At 35.6% G+C, this 23875-nt stretch overlaps 2 protein-coding genes across 9 annotated transcripts in view; one reads left to right on the top strand and one right to left on the bottom strand.

Annotated features, from left to right (window-relative positions):
* RPAP2 (RNA polymerase II associated protein 2) overlaps nt 1-867 on the bottom strand; it is a 78682-nt gene extending 77815 nt beyond the window's left edge. The window contains exon 1 of one of the 2 annotated variants that reach the window (XM_006919409.3): nt 716-867. In XM_006919409.3, coding sequence (XP_006919471.2) covers nt 716-788 — 73 coding nt within the window. In that variant the 5' untranslated portion in view covers nt 789-867. The remainder of the gene's footprint in view (nt 1-715) is intronic. The other variant, XM_025051920.1, reaches the window with a different exon arrangement.
* The window catches only part of GLMN (glomulin, FKBP associated protein), a 34537-nt gene continuing 11521 nt past the window's right edge, over nt 860-23875 (top strand). For 2 of the 7 annotated variants that reach the window (XR_003048536.1, XM_015595208.2), the window contains exons 1-14: nt 860-957; nt 1775-1850; nt 2265-2390; nt 6708-6824; nt 8550-8658; nt 9599-9839; nt 11060-11162; nt 17332-17519; nt 19275-19328; nt 20823-20853; nt 20954-21043; nt 21951-21992; nt 22088-22161; nt 23362-23446. Coding sequence is in view for 6 of the 7 variants with exons in the window: in XM_015595208.2 (XP_015450694.1) it covers nt 1812-1850; nt 2265-2390; nt 6708-6824; nt 8550-8658; nt 9599-9839; nt 11060-11162; nt 17332-17519; nt 19275-19328; nt 20823-20853; nt 20954-21043; nt 21951-21992; nt 22088-22161; nt 23362-23446 (1299 nt within the window). In the remaining variant the exon portion in view is untranslated. The other 5 variants (XM_015595210.2, XM_025051921.1, XM_015595209.2 and 2 more) reach the window with 5 other exon arrangements.

Below are 23875 nucleotides of genomic sequence, written 5' to 3'. Positions count from 1 at the left end.
AACCACCAAAAGAAAAAAGTTGTTCAATTCTACACAAACACACTAGGTTATAGGACAGATTCCTATCCATATAAACTGTATACCATCTTTTCTTATTTTCCACATATTTCATTTCCAATTCTGTGTAAATCAAATGAAATAGGAAGGGAATCCAATTTGTTTTTGTAAATTAATTAGTTATTCCCCAAATTTTCCTGGTTAACATGTATCTCTTTCGGGACCGAATTTTCTCCTTTATCACAGGTGCATAGTTAAGCACTCCTAAAAATCTGAGACCTGGGTACTTTTAGAGGTAACCTCTGTCCCCCAAATGTTCACTCCCGGGCAAGAGGGGAAGAGGTTCTCGGATACCTCAAAGAACCGGGGCAGTAAAAGTGGGAGGACCACTGCTAGGTTCACCGGCAGCTGTACAGGGCGGGCCGACGCTGCCCTGGTCACTTGCCCACCCTGGCGGCCCCAACTCTAGGCTCTGAGAGATGGAACAAGCCCATTCTGGGGAAAATCTTGGAACGCTAGAGTAAAGAGTTGGGGGTCCGGCCGCAGGTGTTTCCCAGAAGGCGGGAGGGCTGCGGTGGGAAGAAGCGCTCGGCCTTCTCTGCCGGAAGACCCCTCCCCCTGGGGCAGCTTTTCCGGGGCACCCCGTGCGCTTTAGTCTGGAACTCTGTTGGGGCTCAGTTCTCAGGGTCCAAACGTGGGAAAAGGCCCTTCTGCCTACCTGCGGGGTTTCGAGGGGCGCGGGGAACCCGGGCCTTGTGGCAGGCCACAGGAGGCCGGGCCGACTCAGCCATGGGAAGCGTCGTCGTCAGATGGTTGGGACCGGCCGAAGCGTCCCCTTCGAGGCCCCGCCTCCGCTCGCGTAGCGCGAGGCGGGATCAGCGGGACGGGGCGGGGCCGGGACAGTGGCCTATGCGCCCCGCGGAGGTGGAGGAGGACTCTGAGAGGCCAGGGGCCGGGTGGGTAAGTGGACGTAGAGGGAGGTCCCGGCTGGCCCAGGCTCGTGGCGACCCTTGAGCCTTGCTGGATGCGGCCCGGCGAGGTGGTGGGGTCCGAACGCCCAGGCGGGCGGGAATCGGGAGAAATGGCTTCCCTTGGATGCCGTCCGCACGCGCCCTGGGGTTTTATCCGCCCTTGAGCGCGCTGCCGTGAGGACCCGGCGGACTCACGCCCCACTGCGGGCTTGGAGCCGGGCCTTCATGCCGGGAGGAATGGTGGCCTGCGGGAATGGAACGCGGTTCTCCTAGAGTCGCTGTTTGATTTCACTGGGTTGATTATTTTGGGGACCGCATCTCTTAAGGGTGCTTCTGTCACACTGGGGGTGGAGGGCATCTGAACTTTCACTCCCTTTGGGTGAGTTGTGTTGACTTCAATTTTTGTCAAGGGGGACACTAAAAAATTAAGAATTCCCTATTGATTAGAATTGATTTCAGGCCCACCTTTTGGAAATGTTTTCGGAAATGAAATACTTTGCTTTTTTAATGCACTTTATGTAGTCCATATTTGCGATCTTCTTGGGAGTGCTCTAGAGGCTTTTTTCGGATGTATCTGTCAAAACCACAATAAGCAATACTTTTTAAGAAAACTTGACAGATGTGTCAGGAGTTTATTTAAAATAGAGTTTTTATTTCCTTAGGCTAACATACTACTATCAGTGAAAACATTTCAGCTTTAAAACTACATTTTATTATATTTACTAATAATTTATCAGAATGAAATATCACTTATTAATACTGCAGTGTACAATATCTCTGATAGTTAACAGTATGTTTTATATCAGTACATTTCAGTATCAAAACTAGGAAAAATAACGAAGAATGGCAGTGGAGGAACTTCAGTCTGTAATAAAGAGATGTGTAAGTAATTTTTTCCATTTGTAAAGTTAAATACCTTTCAAAATATGGGAAGGGCACGGATTATTTTTAATTACATTTGCGGTTACTCAAATTGTTTATCTTCTTTAATCCTTGCTGTTTTTAACCTGTGAATAAAGAGTATGACAGGAAGGCAGATTGGATTATTTCTCCAAGTGACATACTTGTCTAAATAACCTTTAAAATTTTTAATACTGATCCTTATTACAGATTTCTTTGAAACAGTTGATACTTCCATTAAAGAATTTATTAGGCTAATCCTAATTTTCATGTATATGCATATGTGCAACTTACCTAGCTTTAAACAGATTTACTTTTTTTAGAGATAAATCAAGTAGTTATTGAATTCTTATTTGCCTAAACATGTTTGATTTTTGTTTATTTTGTTTTTGCCAGCAAATCCTAGACGAGGAAGACTTTAAAGAAGAAGATTTTGGCCTATTTCAGTTAGCAGGCCAAAGATGCATAGATGAAGGGCACATAGACCAACTATTAGAAATTATTCAAAATGAAAAGAATAAAGTAAGTACAATCTTTGTGTGTTACTAGGAAGAGAATAGCCACATGGTGCTATTATTCGTTTATTCATCAAACATTTAAGAATCAAATTTCCATAGTAGGAAACTGGAAAACAAAAAAGGAACCAGGACTATTCATATACTTCAAGGTACTTAGAGTCTGGTAGAAGAGATAAACATGTAAACAACTAACAGTAAGGAGATTAAATAAATGAAATAAGTGTTATAGTTGAAGTAAAAGTAAAATGCTTTAGAAAAGCAGGGATTACTTCTGGTTAAGGCATCAAAAGTAGCATTTAGATCATTAATTTACATTGAGAAATATAAATATTAGGCTAGATAATAATTTTTGGTGATCATCATATTCCATTTCTGCAGCCTGTATATAGAAAACCAAATATTAAGTGATAATATTTTGGATACGTAGAATCAGAATGAGAAAGAGCTGAATGACCCCGCCGATATCATCCACCTACAGTTGTCTAAGAAATCATTCTCCACAATGGGAAAAGATCTTTTTGGGATCAGAAACAACTTTTTCTTGAACACAGTGTTGGTAATACTGCCAAATTTTGTGTCTTTGGACTCCTTGCACAAGGAAAGACAATCTTCTTTCCAGGAACAAACTCTTTCTTCATTTATAATGCTATTTATTTCTACAGAAATGCTATTTATTTTCTTTGTTGCTATCACAATCTAGTCATGTTGGCCTGTGATTATATCCAGGGCACCTTGATTGTATTTGGGAGATTCCTAAAACTTTAAAATCACACATTGTTGTAAAATCTCTTAGTATTTAAAGGGCTTATCCCTTTTTTATTAAAGTTTTTTTAAGAAAAATTAGGACATTTTATTTAATACATTTGTTTTTGATGTGTTTATGGTACCTTTGTAGCCCTAAATAAATTTAATGTTTTTCTTTAACTCCTTGATTTTTTCCAATTGAGTTCTCAGAAGATAACCTTTGAAAGTACCTTGTGTTTAGCTAATAATAATAAAGTTGATAATAGTTAATATTTATTGAGTATTTACTATGTGCCAGATGCTGTCTGTCTTAAGTGTTTTACATCTGTTAACTCTTTCAGCTTCTCTGGAATCCCATAATGTACTGCTATTCATTTTGTAAAAAAGGAAATAGTCACTGGAAGATAAGTGACTTGCCCAAAATAACTCAGCGTTTATGTGTCATCCAAGATTCAGACCTGTGCAGCCTGGTTTCAGAGCTTTTAACCACTCTGCTCTGCTTCCAGTTGGCACCATGTAGCACTTACAAGGAAGTTTTAGAGTCATATAAAGGAGACTCATTGATGTGGGGATGAGAGAGAGTGAGGTGTCAAAGACAGCTGGGTTTCTAACCTCTGAGAGGATAATATATCCCAAGCAGAAAAAGGCAGCCTAAGAAGACCTGAAGGAGGACAAATAAGTTTACTTTGGAAATATTGAGTGTAAGATGCAGCAAGCAATTGAAAAAGTGTGTGGAACTCAATAGAGAAATAGGAGATTAAGATGTAGACCTGTATATGACTATCAGAGATTAGATGATTGTGATAGATTTAAGCATAGTGAGGCTTAGTCTTAATAGCTTGAGAATCACCTTTGTAACGTGTGGTCTGCTAAATTCAAAGGTTCAGATATTGATAAAACAGTGTTTCAAAACTACAACTTATTTATTTATTTATTTATTTTGCCAAGTGACGCAATCAAGATTGATTAAGATTTACTATTAATCTGCTTTATGTAAATTTTTAAAGCCACATGAATAGTTTGTTCTGAGACACTTACAGTGCTGGGTTTCTCAACATTGGCACTATTGATATTTTATAGCAATCCTCCCCCCCAGTACCCAGTAATGACAATCAGAAATGTCTCAGAGATTGCCAAATATTCCCTGGTAGGTAGGGAACAAAATCACCCCCATCGAAAGCCACTGATATAGTGGGAAAAGCATGGGCTTTGGAGCTGGAGAGACTTGTATGAAAATCCTGGCTCTGCCACGTTTTAGTTGTTGGACATTGGGCATGTCAGTAATCTCTAAACTATGGCTTTCTCATCTGTCAATTGGAAGTAATAATCTCACCCTGTAAGGTTGTTAGTATCAAACTACACAAGGTGTAGCTTATGGATAGTCAGTATTTATTCACTATCATAACTATTCACTGTTTATGTAATGACTTGGAAACTTTGCAGCCGAAATTATATTTGTAAAATATTTCATCAGAGTTCTTTTTTCAGTTCAGATACGCAGAATCTTATTCAAATCTGGAATTTCTCTTATAGTTAATTATTCTCAGATAATCACTTGTAGAAAAGGAAAGACAGTATAGTTGGAAAATTAGAATCTCACAGGAATTAAGTCTTAAAAAGCGAGCTTATGCTTATTTAATAAGTAATGGAGGAATAAATATTTAGTAATTTGGAAAAAAATAACCACATAACTTCCTGATTAATAAAAACATAAATATTAAAATCCAAGCCACACAAAAATAGAATAAAACAGAACAGAATATCAACTATTTGGAGAGAAAATAATTTATTGCACTTAAAAGTAATAGATACCATTCAACCTGTATTTATGGAACACCTCTTTTGTAACAGGCCCTACTCTACATGCTGGGAGTACGTATAGCAGTGAACAGAAATCACTAGCCATATGGATCTTAAATTCTAACAGAGATCTATACACAATGAATAAATAATGTAGTATGTTAGAAAGTGATAAATATAGACAAAGCATGGTAGGGGGTTGGACTGTGCTGGGTAAAATAGCATAGAGGTTTAAAAGGAAACAAGGTGTAAACTATGGGACTATTTGGGAGAAGAGTGTGCCAGGCAGAAGAAATAACTAGTATGAAAAGGATATTCAGGGATTAGCTGTCTATCTCATTAGGTAAAAAACATGATTGTTTTGCTGTTGGTTTTTTTTAAACATTAATTCTTCATTTTATGTTTCCAACATAAATCTTGTTGAATAAAAAGAATGAAGTACCTTTTTTAAAAATGTAAATGAATGTTTATTTTTAAAGGAGAAATCCATTTTAGATATAAAAGCAGTAGAAAAGGGACAAAAGAAAAAAGTATATTTCACTGTGTAAAAAATAAGGACAACCAAAACCAAATAATTATTTGCCATAAATACACCTAGGTAAATATTAACATATAGGGAGCTCATGCAGATTGATAAGACAAACACTAAAATGTTCAATTAGTAAAAGAGCAAAGACATAAATAGTGTTTCCTCTTTTGTAAACTATATGTTTATGTACCCTAACATATTCTGTTGCTAGTTCTCTACGACATGTTAAGTCATATCTTTACACATTGCCATTTCAGAGCTGTGAATGTATTTTCCACCTATCTATGCCTGACAAACTTCTGTATTTCTCTAACAAGCCTTAGCTTAGCCATCGCCTCTTCTAGGAAGCCTCTCGCCTTCCTCAGATGGAAATGACTATTCTCCTGGTATACCTTATACTCTACCTTTGTTTATCATCTTATAAGATTGGGGTCACAGAGCGGGTATTGTACCTATTTATCTTCCTAGATATGTGTTCTTTTTTTTTTTTTTCCTTAAAATGAACCTAGGATGTAAACTATAATGATAGAGATCTTAACTGATATATTTCTTGCTTTATTTCTAACCCCTAGAGTATTCTAGGGAGTTGACATAGTATATGCTTGATAAATATTGATGAGTTGAAGTAGAATGCAGGCCAAAGAAGTGGAGTATATTTTTGATAGTTTTGAAAATCAGTGATTTTGATAATGAATGTTAATCACTAATTATAAACTTTTACTTGTATGGTAAGCATTCTGAAAGATCTTTGAAAATAGAAGCAAATTGTATGTAGGAGAGAAAATTAATGAAATGGCACCCTCTCCTTTTACATAAGTTACATGATTATAATATATTTAGAGATTCTGCAAGGAACTTTAAAAGGTTCATGAGCTCATGAATATTGGCTGGATTTCCTTATGAATCAGGGGAGCAAAATTCTCCATAAAAGTTAAATACTTGCACATAGTAAGCAAATTATCTTGTTGGAAATAGAGGAACTATTTAAATTCTGGGAAAGGCCAACTTGATTAAAAGTAAAGGCCCATTTGCCTTTCTTCAGTAACAGTATTAAAAACTATTTTAAAATGTTAATATTTTTTAGCAGCCAACCCTAGGAATGCTAGGAAGTCAATGGTGAAATGTTGTAGGACTCGCTTGCCTCATCTTTTTTGTTTAGAGGAAATTTCTAAGCTCCAAGTTAAGAAAGCTCACTGTGAGAGTCCTATAGATGGCAGTATTTCCTTTACTCTGAAAATGTTATTACAGGTCATCATCAAGAGTATGGCCTGGAATCTTGTTGGTCCTGTTGTTCGATGTCTTTTATGGAAAAATAAGGAAGATGATAAAAGAAAATATTTTCTGATGCTTGATTTATTGATAAAGGTAAGTTAACAAAACTAGGTTCTCTTCGTCCCAATACAAAGCAGTATTTTATAATGTTTTAATTATACGCCTTTATTGTCTAATGCTTGTTTTTGATAAGAAAATTTTTAGTTCATGAAAATACAGGAAGGAACTCTTTGAAGAAAAGGCCCAGCTTTATTGATTAGATGGGCAAGTTCATGTCCATTTCCTCAAATTTTCTGGATGTAAGAATTTTCTAACCATCTCAGATCCACTAATTCAGAAGCCCCAAGGAGAGACCTAAGAAGCTTTATTTTTAATAAGTAGTTTATCGTATAGATGTGGGATTCAAGGTTTAGGGAGGTAGTTCAAAGCCACATTGATCTTTTGGCAATGTTGGAACTAGAGTCAAATCTCAGTGCTCTTTCCTCTGTGGTATGTTCCCTAAAAGAATATGAAAAACCGGAGAAAGATAAATTCCATATGACTTCACTTCTATGCAGAATCTAAGGAACAAATAAACGAATAAACTAAATGAAAACAGATACAGAGAACAAACTGGTGATTGCCAGAGGGAAGGGGGTTTGGGTATAAAAAGTGAAGGGATGAAGAAGTACAAATTGGTTACAGAATGGTCACAGGGATTTAGAGTATAGCATAGGGCAGCGGTCCCCACCTTTTTGGCACCAGGGACCAGTGCTCCTATGAAAATCTAATGCCCAGTGATCTGAGGTGGAGCTGAGGCGGTAATGCTAGCGCTGGGGAGCAGCTGCAAATACAGATGAAGCTTCACTTGCTCGCCCGCCACTCACTGGCTGTGTGATCCGGTTCCTAATAGCTACCAGTCCATGACACAGGTGTTGGGGACCCCTGGTAGGTATATAGTCAATATTATTGTAATTATTGTGTTTAGTGCCAGATAGGTGCTAGAGTAATCGGGGGGGATCACATCATGGATTGCATAAATGTCTAACTTAAATTTAAAATAAATATATGAAAAACAATGCAAGTGATCACAATGAAAAAAGGAATAGGAAGGAGATTAGTTGTGACAGAAAACTTCAGAAAGTGACTCTTGGTAAAAAGTTAATAGTTATAAGTAAAAAATGATGATTAAGAAAGATAAATTCTGAGAAAAATGACAAAAATCTACGTAGAGATCAGTGCACATAAACACAAATATATACTTGGAAAGAGAGGACTCCATCTACATATTAGTTATTAACCATGAGGGCTTTTAAAAAGGCAAGTGAGGTGATAAGACATGGCCATTCAGAAGGCGATGCTTTCTCTTTTGTCCTCTGTTCAGAAAGGACAAAAGAGACTACATTCATCTAAATACCCTGACAATGTGAGATAAAAGGTCCACCTGATGGAAGCGCTGAGAAACTAAGGCAGTCTTCAGCGTAGACAGGAAAAGCTCAAGGAAACCTCAGCTCTGGTGATCAGGCTCTCTTTTCTCATTCTTCTTTTCCTTTAGCCAGGAATTTAAGTCTCCAAAATGTAGTTGTCCATTAGAGACCCTTTGACTTTTGAATTCTTGTTTTGTTTTAGTTTTACAATGATTTGATAATCAGAGATCCTGTTTAGTTTTACAATGATTTGATAATCAGAGATCCTGTATTTTTTAAACAATTTTATGAAGTGTTTTATTGTTAAGCAAAAATAATTTTCTCAGTATATGCCCTCTTTTTTAAAAATAGTAATCATGTGGCTTTAAATACAACTTGTATTAAACAGGTTCAATTGTGAATATTTTTATAGTTATGTAATCCAAAGGAATTATTGTTGGGTTTGCTTGAACTGATTGAGGAGCCCTCAGGAAAACAGATATCCCCAATTATTCTTCTTTTACTTCAGCCATTACAAACAGGTAATGAATATTTAGATATCTAAGTGTTTTTTTATTTTATCTGTGTAATTGCCTTGATATTACTCCGAAATGTCAAGGCTATACCAAAGTAAAGTTTATGACTGATTAATGAGTAGTCTGCTTAAACTGTAGTAGCAATACTTGGCTCAGAGTGGGTACCCAAGAAATATTTTATGGAATGTCATGCTGTTTTTTTTTGTGCTGTATTGTAACCTATAGCTTTTTGCCTTCCCTTCCTATCTGCAACTTAGATCTAGAATTTTCCCTATAAACATATTTAAAAGATTGCCTCAGTGATGTCTGCAATACTCAGTCTGATAGCATTGTGACAGTCTTGTATCTTGGTTAAGAACAATATCAGGCAAGGCATTGCTCATCCTTGGCATTGGGAAGTTAGGGTTGAGAATAGCAGAGGTATTACCAAAGAATGAAACAAGTATGATAAGTAACGGACCTTGGCAACCAGCGCAGACTTGGAAAGAGACTACTTTTTAATTTAATGACCTACATATAACTCAGTCTGGTCGAAAGGCCCAGAATCAGAAATTAGAGTAAATCTGTTTTAAGTATGAATGCCCAGCCACTTTGTACCACATGAAATACTCAGTCTTATGGTGCCTTATAGTTTATAAGACACTTTCTCTTACACTTGAAACAACCAAAAAAAAAAAAGGAAAGCATTTCTGTCTTAAATATGTAACCTGTTGTAAACATACCTAAACAAGATTTCGTGGCATCTGTTGAAGAATGCCACACCTCATTCTTTTATTCACCTCTAAGAAAACACTGTCAGTTAAGCTATATGATATGCCATCCTGATTTCAGAGTTCTTAAAATATGAAAAAATATGTGTTATAATTCTACATCAATTGGACTTTTTGTGCCATCTTTAGTGTGCTTGATGAGGTTACCTCAAGTAAAAACTTGGTCTCTGTTTTAGTGATACAGAAACTTCATAACAACAAGGCATATTCAGTTGGATTAGCATTGTCTACCATTTGGCGTCAGCTATCTCTCCTTCCTGTTCCATACTCAAAGGAACAAATACAGACAGATAACTATGGCCTTTGTCAGTGTTGCAAGGCCTTAATAGAATTTACTAAGCCTTTTGTGGAAGAAGTCATTGATGACAAAGAAAACTCACTGGAAAATGAAAAATTAAAGGACGAATTACTTAAATTGTAAGTATATTTTTAAGAACATTTCACAGTGGATCTAAGTAATTGATAGTTCAATTATTTTATATTTCTTTGTTTCATTTGTTAGCAATGGAAATAAAAATCTAGTTTCAGTTTTTTAATTTAGAAGAATATGGGGTTCATTTGATATGGGCATTTAATGAGGCATTGATATTTTTAAAAATTAAAAATTCATTTGTTTATATTTTATGAATTGGCTTTGCTCATCATAGTAAGTGAATAATAGAAGTGAGGGAAATAGATGAACAAAGGATCGGGTCTTGCTGTGGGAGAATTGTGTTTTTACTCTCCCTTTGAAAGTGAAAGCAGAAGAAGCACCAGATTATTGAATGTCCAACTTGACTGCAAAAACAATAGCAGAGTACCCAATAGGGGAACTATAAACTAATCATGCACTGTTCATTATGGCTTTCAAACACCTGATATATGAGTAGTCCAAATTAAGATGTGCTCTAAGTATAAAAAATACTTGGATTTTGAATACTTGTTATTAAAAAAATACTAAATTGCCTCAATTTTTATATTGATAGCATGTTGAAATAATATTTCAGATATGTTGGGTTAATTATTAAAATTAATGTCTCTTATTTCTTACTACTTCTAATGTGACTGCTAAAAAATTAAATTATATATAGGGCTTGCATTATATTTATGTTTGATAGTACTAGACTAGATTATTGAATTACATGGGCCAATAATTTTACTTTTTAAATTTTGGAGACTAAAACTACTGTTAGCTTTATGTCCTGTTAGGTTAGGACATTAAAAATTTTTTACTGTTTATAAAACCCATTTCATGAAAGAAAAGATATTTTAACTAAAGATATAGGAAAAGCTTTATCACAGAATAAAGTTTGGTTCTCTAAATAAAACAAATAATGCTTTATGAAAAAATTACACTGTCCTGATTTTTACTTGAACTAACGAAAACTACATGGACTAGCACTGGTCCTCAGACAAACATTCAGCGTCCATTGGTATAGTCCAGACATGAGAGTAAATCCCACCACATTGTAGCAAGGTGTTCTTGTGCTCTCCCCATTACTAGTAAAAAGGATCTTATATCACCAGTTTGAAAAGCCATTGATTTATTGGTGCTTACATTATTTTTTATATAAAATTAACTTAGATGTGCTTATAGAACTAGGTGTTTTATACTTAGGAAGTGCCGTATTCATAGTTACCCATTTCTTATACCTTAGTTGTTTCAAATGCTTGAAATGCCCTTTGCTGACAGCACAATTCTTTGAGCAGTCTGAAGAAGCTGGAAATGATCCATTAAGGTGTTTTGCATCTGAAGTAATAGTAAGTACAGCTAATTTTATCAGCTATAAATACTGCTATAATGCTGCTATATTCTCATGTACTACACCTGAGCATGAACATTGATACATTTAATAGTAAAGCAATACGTATTTTTTGTATAGCAGATCAACAAAAAGAAGATAAACAGCAATAATTTCATTACCCAAATATAAATAATAGTGATACCTTCCAGACTTTTTTCTGCTTTTATAGTTGTAAATAAATATTTACATATATAATTTTTTTCAGTGAGTATTATACATACTTTTTTGTAATCTATTTCATTTTCTTTAGAATATTATGAATGTTTTTCCATTGCCTTAAAAATACTCCATGGTACAGATTTAGCATAATATATTTAACCTGGGCCATGCAGTTCAACAAAGATTTTTTCCAATTTTTCATTACTATACAATATTCCACTTTTTTTAACTGTTGAGTCTGATAAATATCTTTTTAGCCAAATCTTTGCATGTTTAATTGTTAAATTAATAAATTCCTAGAAGTGGAATTTCTGTGCCAAAGAATATCCTCACTTTTAAGGCTCATGATAAATCTTTTCAAAATAACTCCAAAATTAAGTAAATTTTATTTTAAATGCAACTTGACTTTATGCATCAAGAGTATTTTAAAATGTGCTGGGATTCTAATCTTAAATTTAGAAAAATATGTACTTGAGATCGATAGCCATGAATTTCAAATTAGAAGTATAATTGTGGCTATGTTTGTCTGCACGAATGCAGGTGCAACATAGGAGGAAAGTTGGATTTAATTAGCTTGGGGTTTTGAGAACTGTGTGAGTTCTACAAAGCAAGGGAGGGGCAAGAGCACCGAGCATGTATATAGGGGAATGACTAATGTTGGACAGTGGAATTTAAGCTGAGTAAGGAGGGAAGTTAGGATATACTAAATGTGAGAGACAGTGGACAGATGATGGGATCACTAGATTATAGGTCCTGTTGGAGTTAGGTTACTAAAAGGAATAAGCCGAAAATATCAGAGGTTAAAGAAAAGGATGCTTGAAATTAATATTATGGAAAAGTTACAGTTACTAATAACAGTGTCACAGTATGACCATGGGAGTGCATATTGTAAGGAGAGGGTAGAAGCCAAGGTCACTGGACTAGACAAAATGAAGTACCTGAGATTCCAGGGTATTAGAAGATCTTTGGTTGTACATTTAAGTCACATAATTGTGATAAGAGTGATGTTGGAAAGCCAATTAATGCAGTGACCTTGGAGTCTGCTAATGACTGCAACAAAGAGGGGTAGAAGTGGTATGGTCACATGGAATGAGTTTCAGAGCTGAGAGATTTTAGAGAGGATGGGGTGGAATGGTCTGGAAGCAGCAAAGAGAACAGGTATTTTACTTCCAGGCTCAGTGGTACAGTGGATATGGATGAAAAAGTAACAGCCCTTTCAGAGGATTGTAAAGAAAACAGTTATTTTCAGAGTAGAACCAGATTTCATTTAGAGCGAGAGAGGTGAGAGACCATTTAGAGAAGAATTGATTTTGCTAATGACTGAGTTCCACAGTCTTATGTTCAAAGGGTGTCTGAAATTTGAGGAGAGGTAGGAGAGAAGATGAGGAGATGTCAGAATTTTAGGGTAACTGCATTCTGAGTATGAGAGATGATTTGGTGACTGATATAAATAGGGATACATACTTTGTGTTAATGTTGATGGTCAAGATAGTAGTAGAGAGACTATGCATGATAAGGGAGGGGAGGGCAGGAGAGAAGAGGGATTTTCCCAGGTGTGCGGGAGAGTCTGGAGCCTCTTCATTGTTGCCAGTGCTAGAGTCCAGTATAAATCCCCTGGGTACAGCGTAAACACCACTGTATGTGATATATGTACCCTGTTTTGAGATGATAGCTGTGAAAGTTGGAAACAGTTAAAGGATTTTAAGCCTGGGAGTGATGTGATCGAACTGTTTCGGACTCCTCACTTTAATGGAGAATGAACTTAACCGTGATAAGATTGGAAACAGGGAGACTGGTTAGGTGTCTTTTGGTTAAGTGAGAATGATGAGAGGAGCCTGAATATGAAATGGTGGTGAAGATGAAGAGGATAAGGCAGATTTGAGAACTTTATAGTAGGTAAAATTAACAAAATTTGGTTATTGATTTAGATTTACAAGAATAGTTAAAAGGTTGAATCATGGATAAGGTTTTTGCTTGGGTAACTGGGCAGATGCAGATAATTGAGATAGAGAATACCAAGCAAAGTGCAGAGAAATCGTGCGCTTTAAAAACATTTTTTTTTATTATGGAAATTTAAAAACATTTCAAAAAGTAGAGAGAATGATATAATGTACCCCTATGTATCTAGCACTCAGCTTTAACAGTTCCTGACATTTTGCCAATGTTTTTTTGCTACAGTATTTTATAGCAAGTCCTAGATATATCATTTCATTCATAAGTCTTTATGCTTCCCTAATTGGTAAAGATTTTTTTAAAAACCATGACCACATGCCTTTATGACACATAACAAGATTGATAATAACTTCTTAATATATTTCTAATACCCAGAGAGAGCAGGTTTTTAAGGAGGAAATTTGAAATAAGAGTGGATGAGATCCCCTAAAGAGGTAAATCAATGTGAAAAGAGAAAAGGGCTCAGGACTGAACCCTACAGAGTGCCAGCGCTTAAGATGAGCCCATCTCTTTGACCAAAGAACAGTCGAAGAGGTGGTAGAAATATCACAGAAACTGGGGTAGTAGAGTTTCAAAAAGAAAGAAGTGATTGATAGTGATAAATGCAGCAGAGAGAGTCTATAAAGTAAGAGCTGAAAAGCATCCATTGGATGTAGGAAGATGGCATTGGTAATCTTAGCAAGAACAGTTTGGAGTGTTGGAGACAAAAATCAGTGGAATGGATAAAGGAGTGCATCAAAAATGAAAAAGATGACTAGTATAAGCTATTCTCTAAAAGAATTTAGAAAAGTAAGAAGAGGCAACAGCTAGAAGACATGGCCTTAGGGTAGGAAAGTAATAGGGGAGATAGGGAGTATGTTTATAGGCCGAAGGGGTGGGAATCATTAAAGGAGAAAAAAAAGTTTTCTTGCATAACTGAAATAATGTTTCTTGAGGAGAGCAGACAGCTGGGCATAGGGTCCAGGACACCTGGAAAGGAGGAGGTAAGAATGGGTGTGCATGTAGAGATATTTGTAGCAGCAATGTAATATAATGGAGGAGAATCAGACCCAATGGCCTCAAATTTCTAGGTGAAGGAGACCTTTTAGGAATGAGTAGGTAGAAATGGGGATTGGTAAGAGGCTTCGGGAAACTGGAAAAGAATTGGAATACTGAGGGAAAAGGAAAGGGAGATGGTGGAAGACCATGAAAGCATAAGTAGTGCTGGGCACTCGACTGTGGTTGGAGACCACAACTATAGTGATAACAAATCTATATTTTTGTGTGATTTTTCTACACTTAGCTCCACGGATGTAGTAGAGAAGGTGGAATATAGCGATTTTTCCAAGGCTGGCATTTTATTGGGCATAGGGTGCAGATAGTTCAAATGACCAATAGTGTATTGGTTGGATAGAGAAAGAAGGGGAGTTAGGAGGGGACGGATGGGTAGGTTAAAATGAAGGACTCACAGGGCTGGAGAAGTCAGGTAGGAAAGCAGGTTGGTAGGAGGATAGGATAAGAGGTTATGGTTAGAAAATGAGTTTTTAGAGTTTAGGTATCTAATATGGAATAGCTCTGAATGTTGACAGAGATCCAAAATGGAATTAGGTGTTGAAATGGATTAGAAATTAAGGTCACTAGAATTTAGAAATTAAGAACCATGAGGCTAGCCTGTTAGAGGAGTTATCTACGTGAATATTCAACGTTCCCAGGATTATAGCAGGAGTTGGATAGAGGTAAAGATTGTGGGCAGATACCAGAGTCCTCAGTGAAATGTGGGGAAATGACCAAGAAGTGAGCATATGACAGAAATAAGGACAGATAAAGGGCATTATAGCATCTGCCTCAAGCTTTTGCTTGAGAGTGCAGCATGAACCAAAATAATCCTAAGCCTTTGCCCGTACCACCCATCCCCACTGCTGCCTTCCTGGCTGTGTGATGTAAGAGGGGTGAGAGCAGCTCCCACCAGAAATCAGTCCACTTTAATTAAATCAGTGAGATAGAGCAAAGTAGCCTATGCAGAGTTCAAAGGTGTCGGGGAGAGTTTCTAAGATCTCAGTGGAAGGAGCATTACAAGTAGAAAGAGCCAGCAGTGAGGAAGCACAAAGTAATAAAGAAGTAAAGGTGAAATCAGGATAGGAGATGAAGTGAGGAGGTGCCTTCTCAGAAGTACAGGTACTTCTTGGAGAAGTACAGTTAAGTATGGGGTGCTTGAGATTAATGGCCTCAGCCATCCCTCCTTTGGCACAAGTTATTTTTGGTATAAAACTGCTTGAATGTCCCAAGGGTTGCAGCATAGGAATATTTCTGAAAGGGCACAGGCTGTCTTGAGAAATTGTGGAGTGGCAGGTAGGTGCTGGGTCTGAGGAGGACTGTTGAATAGTGTGTGGATAGGTGGTGAAGGCCCTAATTTGGACACAGGTGGACTCTAGATATCCAAAGCAGCACTGTTTACGTATGATGTTTTTTAAAGAGGCTAACCTTAGCTCTGGGAAAAAAACGCATGTTGCATTGGCTGCATGAAGTGGAGCTTCATGATTAAGAGGACATTTGGAATATGAATAAACTTTTTATGTTATAGCTTAACAAGAATGTGTAGCTTTCAAAATCAGTATAACAGTATATATTTAACATCTGGTAGCTGAATTGCAGTCTTTTGTGACTTAAGATAATTTTCCATGCTTCCTTTTTTTGTTCTGAAATGACTAATGGAGCCATCTGGGATCAGCAGATTTTAACTCCCTGAAGGCTGGAAAAGTGTTATTTGGTTTTATAATACCCTACAATGTCATGCCTAGTGCTTGGCACTCAAGCATTTATTAAATAAGTGAATATGTAGAAGGTATTCATTCTAATTTAGCTGTTTTTTTCATTCCCTTTTGACTTCTATATAGCATTTTGTTGTAGCCTTAACTTTTTGTAGAGCTCAGTAAATATTTGATATAGGTAGTATTTCATTTTCTAGATAAGGAAACTGAGGCTTTAGAGAGGTTAGATAACTCATCTAGTGTCTTAAAGGTAGTAAGTGGTAGAACCAAAACTCAGTTCAATTCCATTGGATTCTGAAGGTCAGGTGCTTTCTAGTATACTAGAATTAGAAATAGTATAAGACGCATAGGAGTGACCTTTTATTTCCTGAGTCTCTCTTTTTCTCCTTCCCTTCTTAATAAAAAGAGGTAAAACTGTAGTCCTATCCACTAATACAGGGATGTTTCTTTCTCTTATGAATGGCACAAGAGCACATATGACCTGAGATATCAGCACTGTTTCCTCAATCTTTGCTGCCACTGACCAGTATTTCTCCTGCCCACTCTAGGTAGACAGTGGTCAATGGAGCATTGTTCCCAGAGTATTCTTCATCTGAGTAGTTAACTATCATTTCATGATATTTGTATGTCTCACATTGTTTGGGTTGCTATCAAATATTTCTGAAGCACTGATAAAATATACATAACATAAAATTTACCATTTTAAGCATTTTTAAGTATACAGTTCAGTTGCATTAAGTACTGTGCAACTGTCACCACCATCTATCTGTGGAACTTTTTTGTATTCTTACTCAGTTCCTTCAGTTATTGGCAAAATTTTATCTTCTTGAAGTTACAGGATTGAGGTCCTCATTTTCTTGCCGGCTATTGGTCAGAGACCATTTTCAGTTCTTGGAGGCTGCCTGTAGTTCCTTGCCACACAGCCTCCTCCAGAAGCCCTCTCATAGAATGGCAACCTAGTACTTTAAAGTCAGCAGGGGTGAGTTTCTGACTGTCAAGAAGTGCCTGGACAACTCAGGCACACTTAGGATAGTCTTTCTCAATAATTCAGTCAACTGATTTTTGACCTTAATTACATCTGCAAAAATTCCCTCTCTTTTGTCACATAACAATCTAATCATGAGGTGGCATCTTGCCATATTCCATTGGTTAGAAGCAAATCTCACAGGTTCCACCTAAAGGGGAGAGGATTATACAGGATGTGAATATGGTGGGGGCCACATTAGCATCTGTCTGCTGTAGCTTCCTTTTTTATCCACTTCACAGGGTTTTTTATCAGCAATTGGACACCCTTTCCCGAAAATGATTTTTAATCGTGGAAGGAAAAAGAGGACTTGGAATTATCTTGAATTCGAAGAAGAAGAAGACAAACAATTAGCAGACTCTATGGCTTCTCTGGCATATCTAGTATTTGTACAAGGCATCACTATTGATCAGCTTCCAATGGTATTAAGGTGGGTAGTAGTGTTTGATTTATTCATGTATTCTAAAAGGAGTATCATCAAACTCATTTATTTAATGTCCAATATATGTTTACTAGTGTAGTAAATGAAGTATAAACAAAAGCTGTCTTTTAAGTAACGCTGCCTGTAATCCGTTAAAGCCAGTATTAGTCAAGTAGTGAAAGGGGAGGGGAGGTGTTGAAATAGACATCAGGGAATGATAGGGACAAGAGTCAAAGTGTTAACTGAGCTTTGTTTTGAAGCTATTGGGACCATCCTGGGCTGTAAGGGAGGGAATTGGCCAGTTACCCATGGGGTAGTCTAAATTACCATTTTTTTACTGGACTATTGATATAATCCTGAGTGGACATTTATCAATCCCTTTTAATCCAACTCATTCTAAACACACTAGGAATGAAGCTTTAAGAGTAGTCCCTTAATGAAAACCCTTCAGTGGCTTCTTATTGCTCTAAAAATAGAATAAAGTCTAAATGCCTTCACATGGGAAAAGCTTCACATGATCTGGTCCCTGCTTGATTACCTTGATTCACCTCCTACCACCTTTTTTCTTGTTTACTATGCTCCACTAATGTAGACTTTTTGATTTCTTATTCCAATGTGTCATGAACCTTCCTGCTATAGGGACTTTGTATTTGCTTAGAACTATCTTTATCCATAAATGTAATTTTCTGAGGAAAGCCTTACTTACCACCCTATTTAGGTAGACTCTTCCTATTATGATTAGCTTGATGTTGTCCTTCTTATCCCATAAAGTTCAACAAATTATTTTTTAAAAAGTATATAATTTTGTAACACCTTTTGGACTCTTAAGTTCCATAATAAAGATTATGTATTTGTCTTGCAGGCCTTGGGTATATTTCTTTGTGCATTTGTATATTTATCTATGAATATACCTGGGGTATATTTGTGTGCAAATATTGTAATAATAGCTACCAATTCTATGTTCACCATGTGTTAAACACTATGCTAACAGCTTTATATGCATTATCTAATCTTTATAATAGCCCTATGAAATAGAGCATTATCTTATTTTGCAGATGAAACAGACTTAGACAAGTTAAGATACCACCCAAAACCATACAACTACTTCTTGTTGTGGGATAGGTGTAATTCAAAGAGTTCTATCTGACCCCAAAGCCTACACTCTTAATCATACTCTACCACCAAAATGATGTAGGTATGTATATTAGTTTGCTAGGGCTAAGTACCACAAACTGGATAGCTTAAAATAACAAACTTATTGTCTCACAGTTTTGGAGGCTAGAAGTCCAAAGATGGGCAGAATTGGTTTTTTCGAGGCTATGAGGGAGAATCTGTTCCATGCCTCTCCCCTAGCCTCTGGTGGGTTGCTGGTAATCCTTGATGTTCCTTGGCTTGTAGATGCATTGCTCCCATCTCTGCCTTCGTGTCCATATAATGCTCTCCCTATATGCTCGTGTCTGTCCACATTTCTCTTTTTTATAAGAACACCAGTCATATTGGATTAGGACTCACACTAATGACCTCACTTTAACTCAATTACCTCCAGAGTTGGGGTGGGGAGCAGTTCCTGCACTGCTCCTGGTCATTCCTATGCCAATTAAAAAAAAAAAAAAAAGAAGATCCTATTTCCAAATAAGATAATATGCTGAGGCACTAGAGGTTAGGATTCCAACATATTTTTTTTGAGGGGGACACAATTCAACCCATAACAGTGTGTATGTAAAATTTATAAAATTTGTGTGTGTGTGTGTGTTTCTATTTTAGCCCATCGTACCTTTTGCAATTTAATATGGAACATATTGAAGTTTTTTTGCAAAGGTAAGATCATTTAGATGGCATCTTGGAATTCCATAGTAGTACTAAAATAGTCCTTGTCAAGATCAGGGGAGACTACCTTCTCTTTGCCAGGCCTTAATTAATTAATTGGTTATTTTATAAAACAGTGAAGTAGTATTCACAACAGAGACAAAAGTTAGTCAAAGAGGTTTTACAACAAAATCTCTTTTATTTTAAACCAAAGATAATATAAAAATATTTTCGTATAAGGCGATTTCAGATCATCTGCTTCTGAGGTTTCTTCCCTTAATTCAAAATTTGGTAAATTAAAACACTTCTATCCCACTGTAGCCTCCACCATCTAAGGCGAGGTGGTCAACGAAAGCAATTCAGGGAGCATTTGAGATCTTGCTCCGTGGTGTAGGTCATCAGTTTTGGTTCAAATAAACTCTTATAAAAATTCAAAAAAGTAAATAAAAGCAATTCATCCATGTTTTTACTTCATGGACACAATCTGAACTGCATCAAAAGGAAGGTATCTTGACCCTACCTTTTAAAACTTAAGATTATTGACAGTGATATCATTCAACAACTTTTCTTATTTGAGACACTAAGAAGCAAGACTTTCTCTTTTTAAAAAAATTACACAGTAACAAGTAGCCACAATTTTTCCACACGGTTATATAAGAATTTTGCAAAACTACATGCTTTGTTTTCTTTTTCCATAACATGTTTAAATTATATCTTGAGATGAGTCAGGGCCTTTCAGTACCATCCCTTAGGAACACTAGTGACAGTTTATCAATCCCATTTCTTCCCAGGTGAAGGAAGATTTGTAACATGGCAAATGTCCAAAGCAGGCAAGGATTTCCAAGGGTCTCCTGGCACAAATAGTTATTAACGCTGTAAATTTACTGTATTATATGTGTTTTAATGATTTTATATTCTTTTTAGTTTGTTATATTCATACAATGAGACTCTGTATTGATATATTCTTAAGATATTCAAACTCTTTAGTCATTGAGTCAAAAATATAACACTTGAATGGTTGGAATAAGAACCTGGAACCTGAGATAATGTTTTTTGCTACAGAGCTTAAATATTTAGTTAACAATGATTGTAAAACTTTAAAAAATATTATCACAAATGGAAAGCGCTTAATTCTTTTTTGTATAAAAAGAACTGAAAAAATTTTACAGACTAATCAACTAGAATACAAAGTATTATAGCAGGTATAATTGATTTCTTAGCACTTGCTATTTGAGGATCTGTTGATCTGATACCAGGAAACAAACCCCGAGTAGGCTGATTCTGGTCAGATTTGGATGTCAGTAGCCAAATCAAAAGACAGACAAGGATGGATTAAGAATTTTTTTGACTAAGTTCTTTAACAGATTTTTCTCCTTAATGATATGTATTTTTAAAGTCTTTAAATTTTGATTTTTGGTAAAACGGATTTTTGGTGTGTTTCCTAAAATGAATTATTCTAAAGCAATTTAGAAAATCATGTCAATAAATTTTAATATTCTCTTCCAGGACAGAAGAGTCTCTTCTCTCCAAAGGATTGGTAAGATTTGTTTGCACCCATCATAATTTAAGTACATAGTAATGTCAATAAATACAGCTATTGACTTTATATGTATCTCTGCATCTATTTCAATCTGTAGGATCTGTTGGAGAATGGTTTATTGAGAATAGAAGACAACAGCCTTCCTCACCAGTACTTAGAAATCAAGAGTTTTCTTACCGTACCTCAGGTAAGTGAAATACGTATTCTAATCTTAAAAATAACCCTTTTCCTATTCTGAACTTTAGTGAGGGTCTTTTCAGACTCCTCCCACTTTCTTCTCTGTATCTTTTGGAAACTAGTGCCATGCTGTCCAGTAGAACTTTCTGTCTGTGATGGTAGAAGTCGTTTTCTAACTGTTCAGTACAGCATGATAGCCACTAACCACACTGAACACTTGAAATGTGGCTAGTGTGACTGAGGAATCGAATTTAAAATTTAATTGAATTTAAACTTAAATAGCTATATGTGGCTAATGGCTACCATAGTTGACAGCATAGCATCTAGTGGAAAAACATAACTTTCTTCTCTAACACTTTGTTTCTATAGGACCTTGGAAAATAAAACTCCTTTTATTATAACTCAAGTCCTTAGGACTTCATCAAGACATGAACTAACTCATTATTAAAAAGACATTTTGTTTTTCCCTCCTATGATAAATTTTGCCCACTACTCTCTTAGTTATCATAGTCAAGTAGGTCCTTAACTATTGATGTAGAAACTTGTTTTTCCACTGTTTAAATAGAAAAATGTGGCTTTTGTTAGTGTATTAATAAATCTGAATATTTTTAATGATGGATTATGTTTCTTCATGTTTGTTATCATTTTTGGCCACTCTAGACATAATTGAAAATTAGCATTCACTTCTAAATTTATACTTTGTAACACCCTACTCAATATCACTTATAAAATGGATTGTATTCAGTTTCCTGTAGACCTAACAATGGAATGAAAGGCTCGGGGAAAATTTTACTTCATTTTAAAATCCCCTACCCTCACTTCTCTGAATTTCCAGTATCTACCATTGATGACATAGTTGTTAGTTTGTAGTCAATGTAATCTATTACTATCTGAATTAAATTTTTTCTTATTTCCAGGGCTTAGTTAAAGTTATGACGCTTTGCCCTATTGAGACATTGGTATGTAAATGTTTTCTGACTAAAAATGAGTTACAATTTTGATAAACAATTGAATCTTTATTCAGTTCATGTAACTATTATTTCTTCTATTTTAGAGGAAAAAGGGTTTAGCTATGCTTCAGCTGTATATTAACAAGTTGGATTCTCAAGGCAAATATACGTTATTTAGGTATGTATCAAGAATGGTTAATTGTGAAGTGTATGGTTGATTAAAAACCAAATTAATGCATTTGATTATTCTAGATTATAGTATTTCAGTATGTTTTACATGTAATTCAACTCTACTTGGAAACTACATTACAATAAATTATATGTGATGATAGAGAAGGGTTAATCAATATGGGTACATATCTACACATATATTACATGAATAATAGTGTATATTTCAATCAGTTAATTGACATACTATAAAATTAAAATAGACTTAAAAGATTAAACAGATTGATTAGGCTCCTGCTAGAACTTTACATATGTCAGTAATCTTCCTTATTCACAGTTGAATTTAATGGCTCTGGAGTTACAACTTGACAGGCTGTTCACTTCAAGTTAGTGTAGAGCTTATTAATAGTGCTGTTTTGAGGGGAAAAGCAATTCTCTGAGTTAAAGAAGAGCAAATTTTCTATAAAAGGCCAAATAGTAAATATAGGCTTAATGGGCCAATCTGTGTTGCAGATGCTCAATTTTGTCTTTGTAGTAAGGGTGAGTTTATTCTAATAAAACAGGCAGCAGGCTGAATTTGGCCTGCAGATCTCAGTTTGTTGACACCTATGTAATAAAAATGATTTAAGAACAGATTTGGGCATGGTTAAAATGCTAAGAAGTCTTCTTTGGGATCGGCCAGAACTAGCATTCTTGATCCGATCTTTTCTTCATTTCTGTTGATAAAAGTCAAAGCAGGTTTATGAAATCTCAGTTTGATGCTTAGGTCTTGTACTTGCTTTCCTCTTCTGATCTACCTGTATTCCTACCAAGAAATGTTTTTTTCTGGGCTAGTCATATTGAGTTTCCTTTCTTTGCAATTTAATTAGTGTAACCAGACTAGTCAACTTTCACAGGGAATAATTTGGAGAGTTTTTAGGTTATTATATACTAGTGCCTATTCTTGCCATGTTAAATCATTGCAACTATATGTACAAAAAGATGCAAATTTGGTTTGATAGAAAATTCTTGTTGGAAAAATCCAGTTAAAATAGAATTTGCTAGTTAAACCAGTAACCATAATAAGTGACTGTAATTGGTTGATCATCTTCACTGGTTTTGTATTCCTAGAAGTACTACATGGCCCATTTGAATTTGTAAAATTTGCACCATTATTTAATTATAATGTAGTCCAGGATAATTTCAAATGTATTGTAATTTTGCCTTAAAGGTGCTTATTGAATACAAGTAATCACTCAGGTGTGGAGGCCTTTATTATTCAAAATATCAAAAATCAGATTGACATATCATTAAAGGTAAGAGCATAGCTATGGTGTCAATTATCAATTTATTTTGTTTTATAGGATATATTTATTCATTTATGGATTACATTAATATGGATTTTTGCCCTATCGACTTTTTCTGTCTCTAGTATTAGAATGTATTTCTCATTTTTGTTGCTTATTTAAAAAACTAAATTTTGAAATTTTGATAACTATAAATTTAAATTATATTCTTTGTGCTGATAATGTGACTTTTTTGTTTTGCTATGTACTTTTGAAATATTAATAGAAACTGAAGTCTAATTTGTGAATACTCAGTAATTCCATATAGAAAAAAAAAAAGAAACAATGCATCAGCATTCACAAACTAGCCGAGTTTGTTCCAGGTTTTGGAAATAGCGAATGAAAGTATGGAAATTAAACTTAAAAAATATATGTTTTAAATATTTAATAGTTTATTTT

Source organism: Pteropus alecto, unplaced genomic scaffold (genome assembly GCF_000325575.1).
Source record: "Pteropus alecto unplaced genomic scaffold, ASM32557v1 scaffold25, whole genome shotgun sequence".
In the NCBI taxonomy this organism is placed as follows: domain Eukaryota; kingdom Metazoa; phylum Chordata; class Mammalia; order Chiroptera; family Pteropodidae; genus Pteropus; species Pteropus alecto.
Note: the sequence above shows the minus strand (reverse complement) of the source record. Positions and strands in the feature narration are given on the sequence as shown.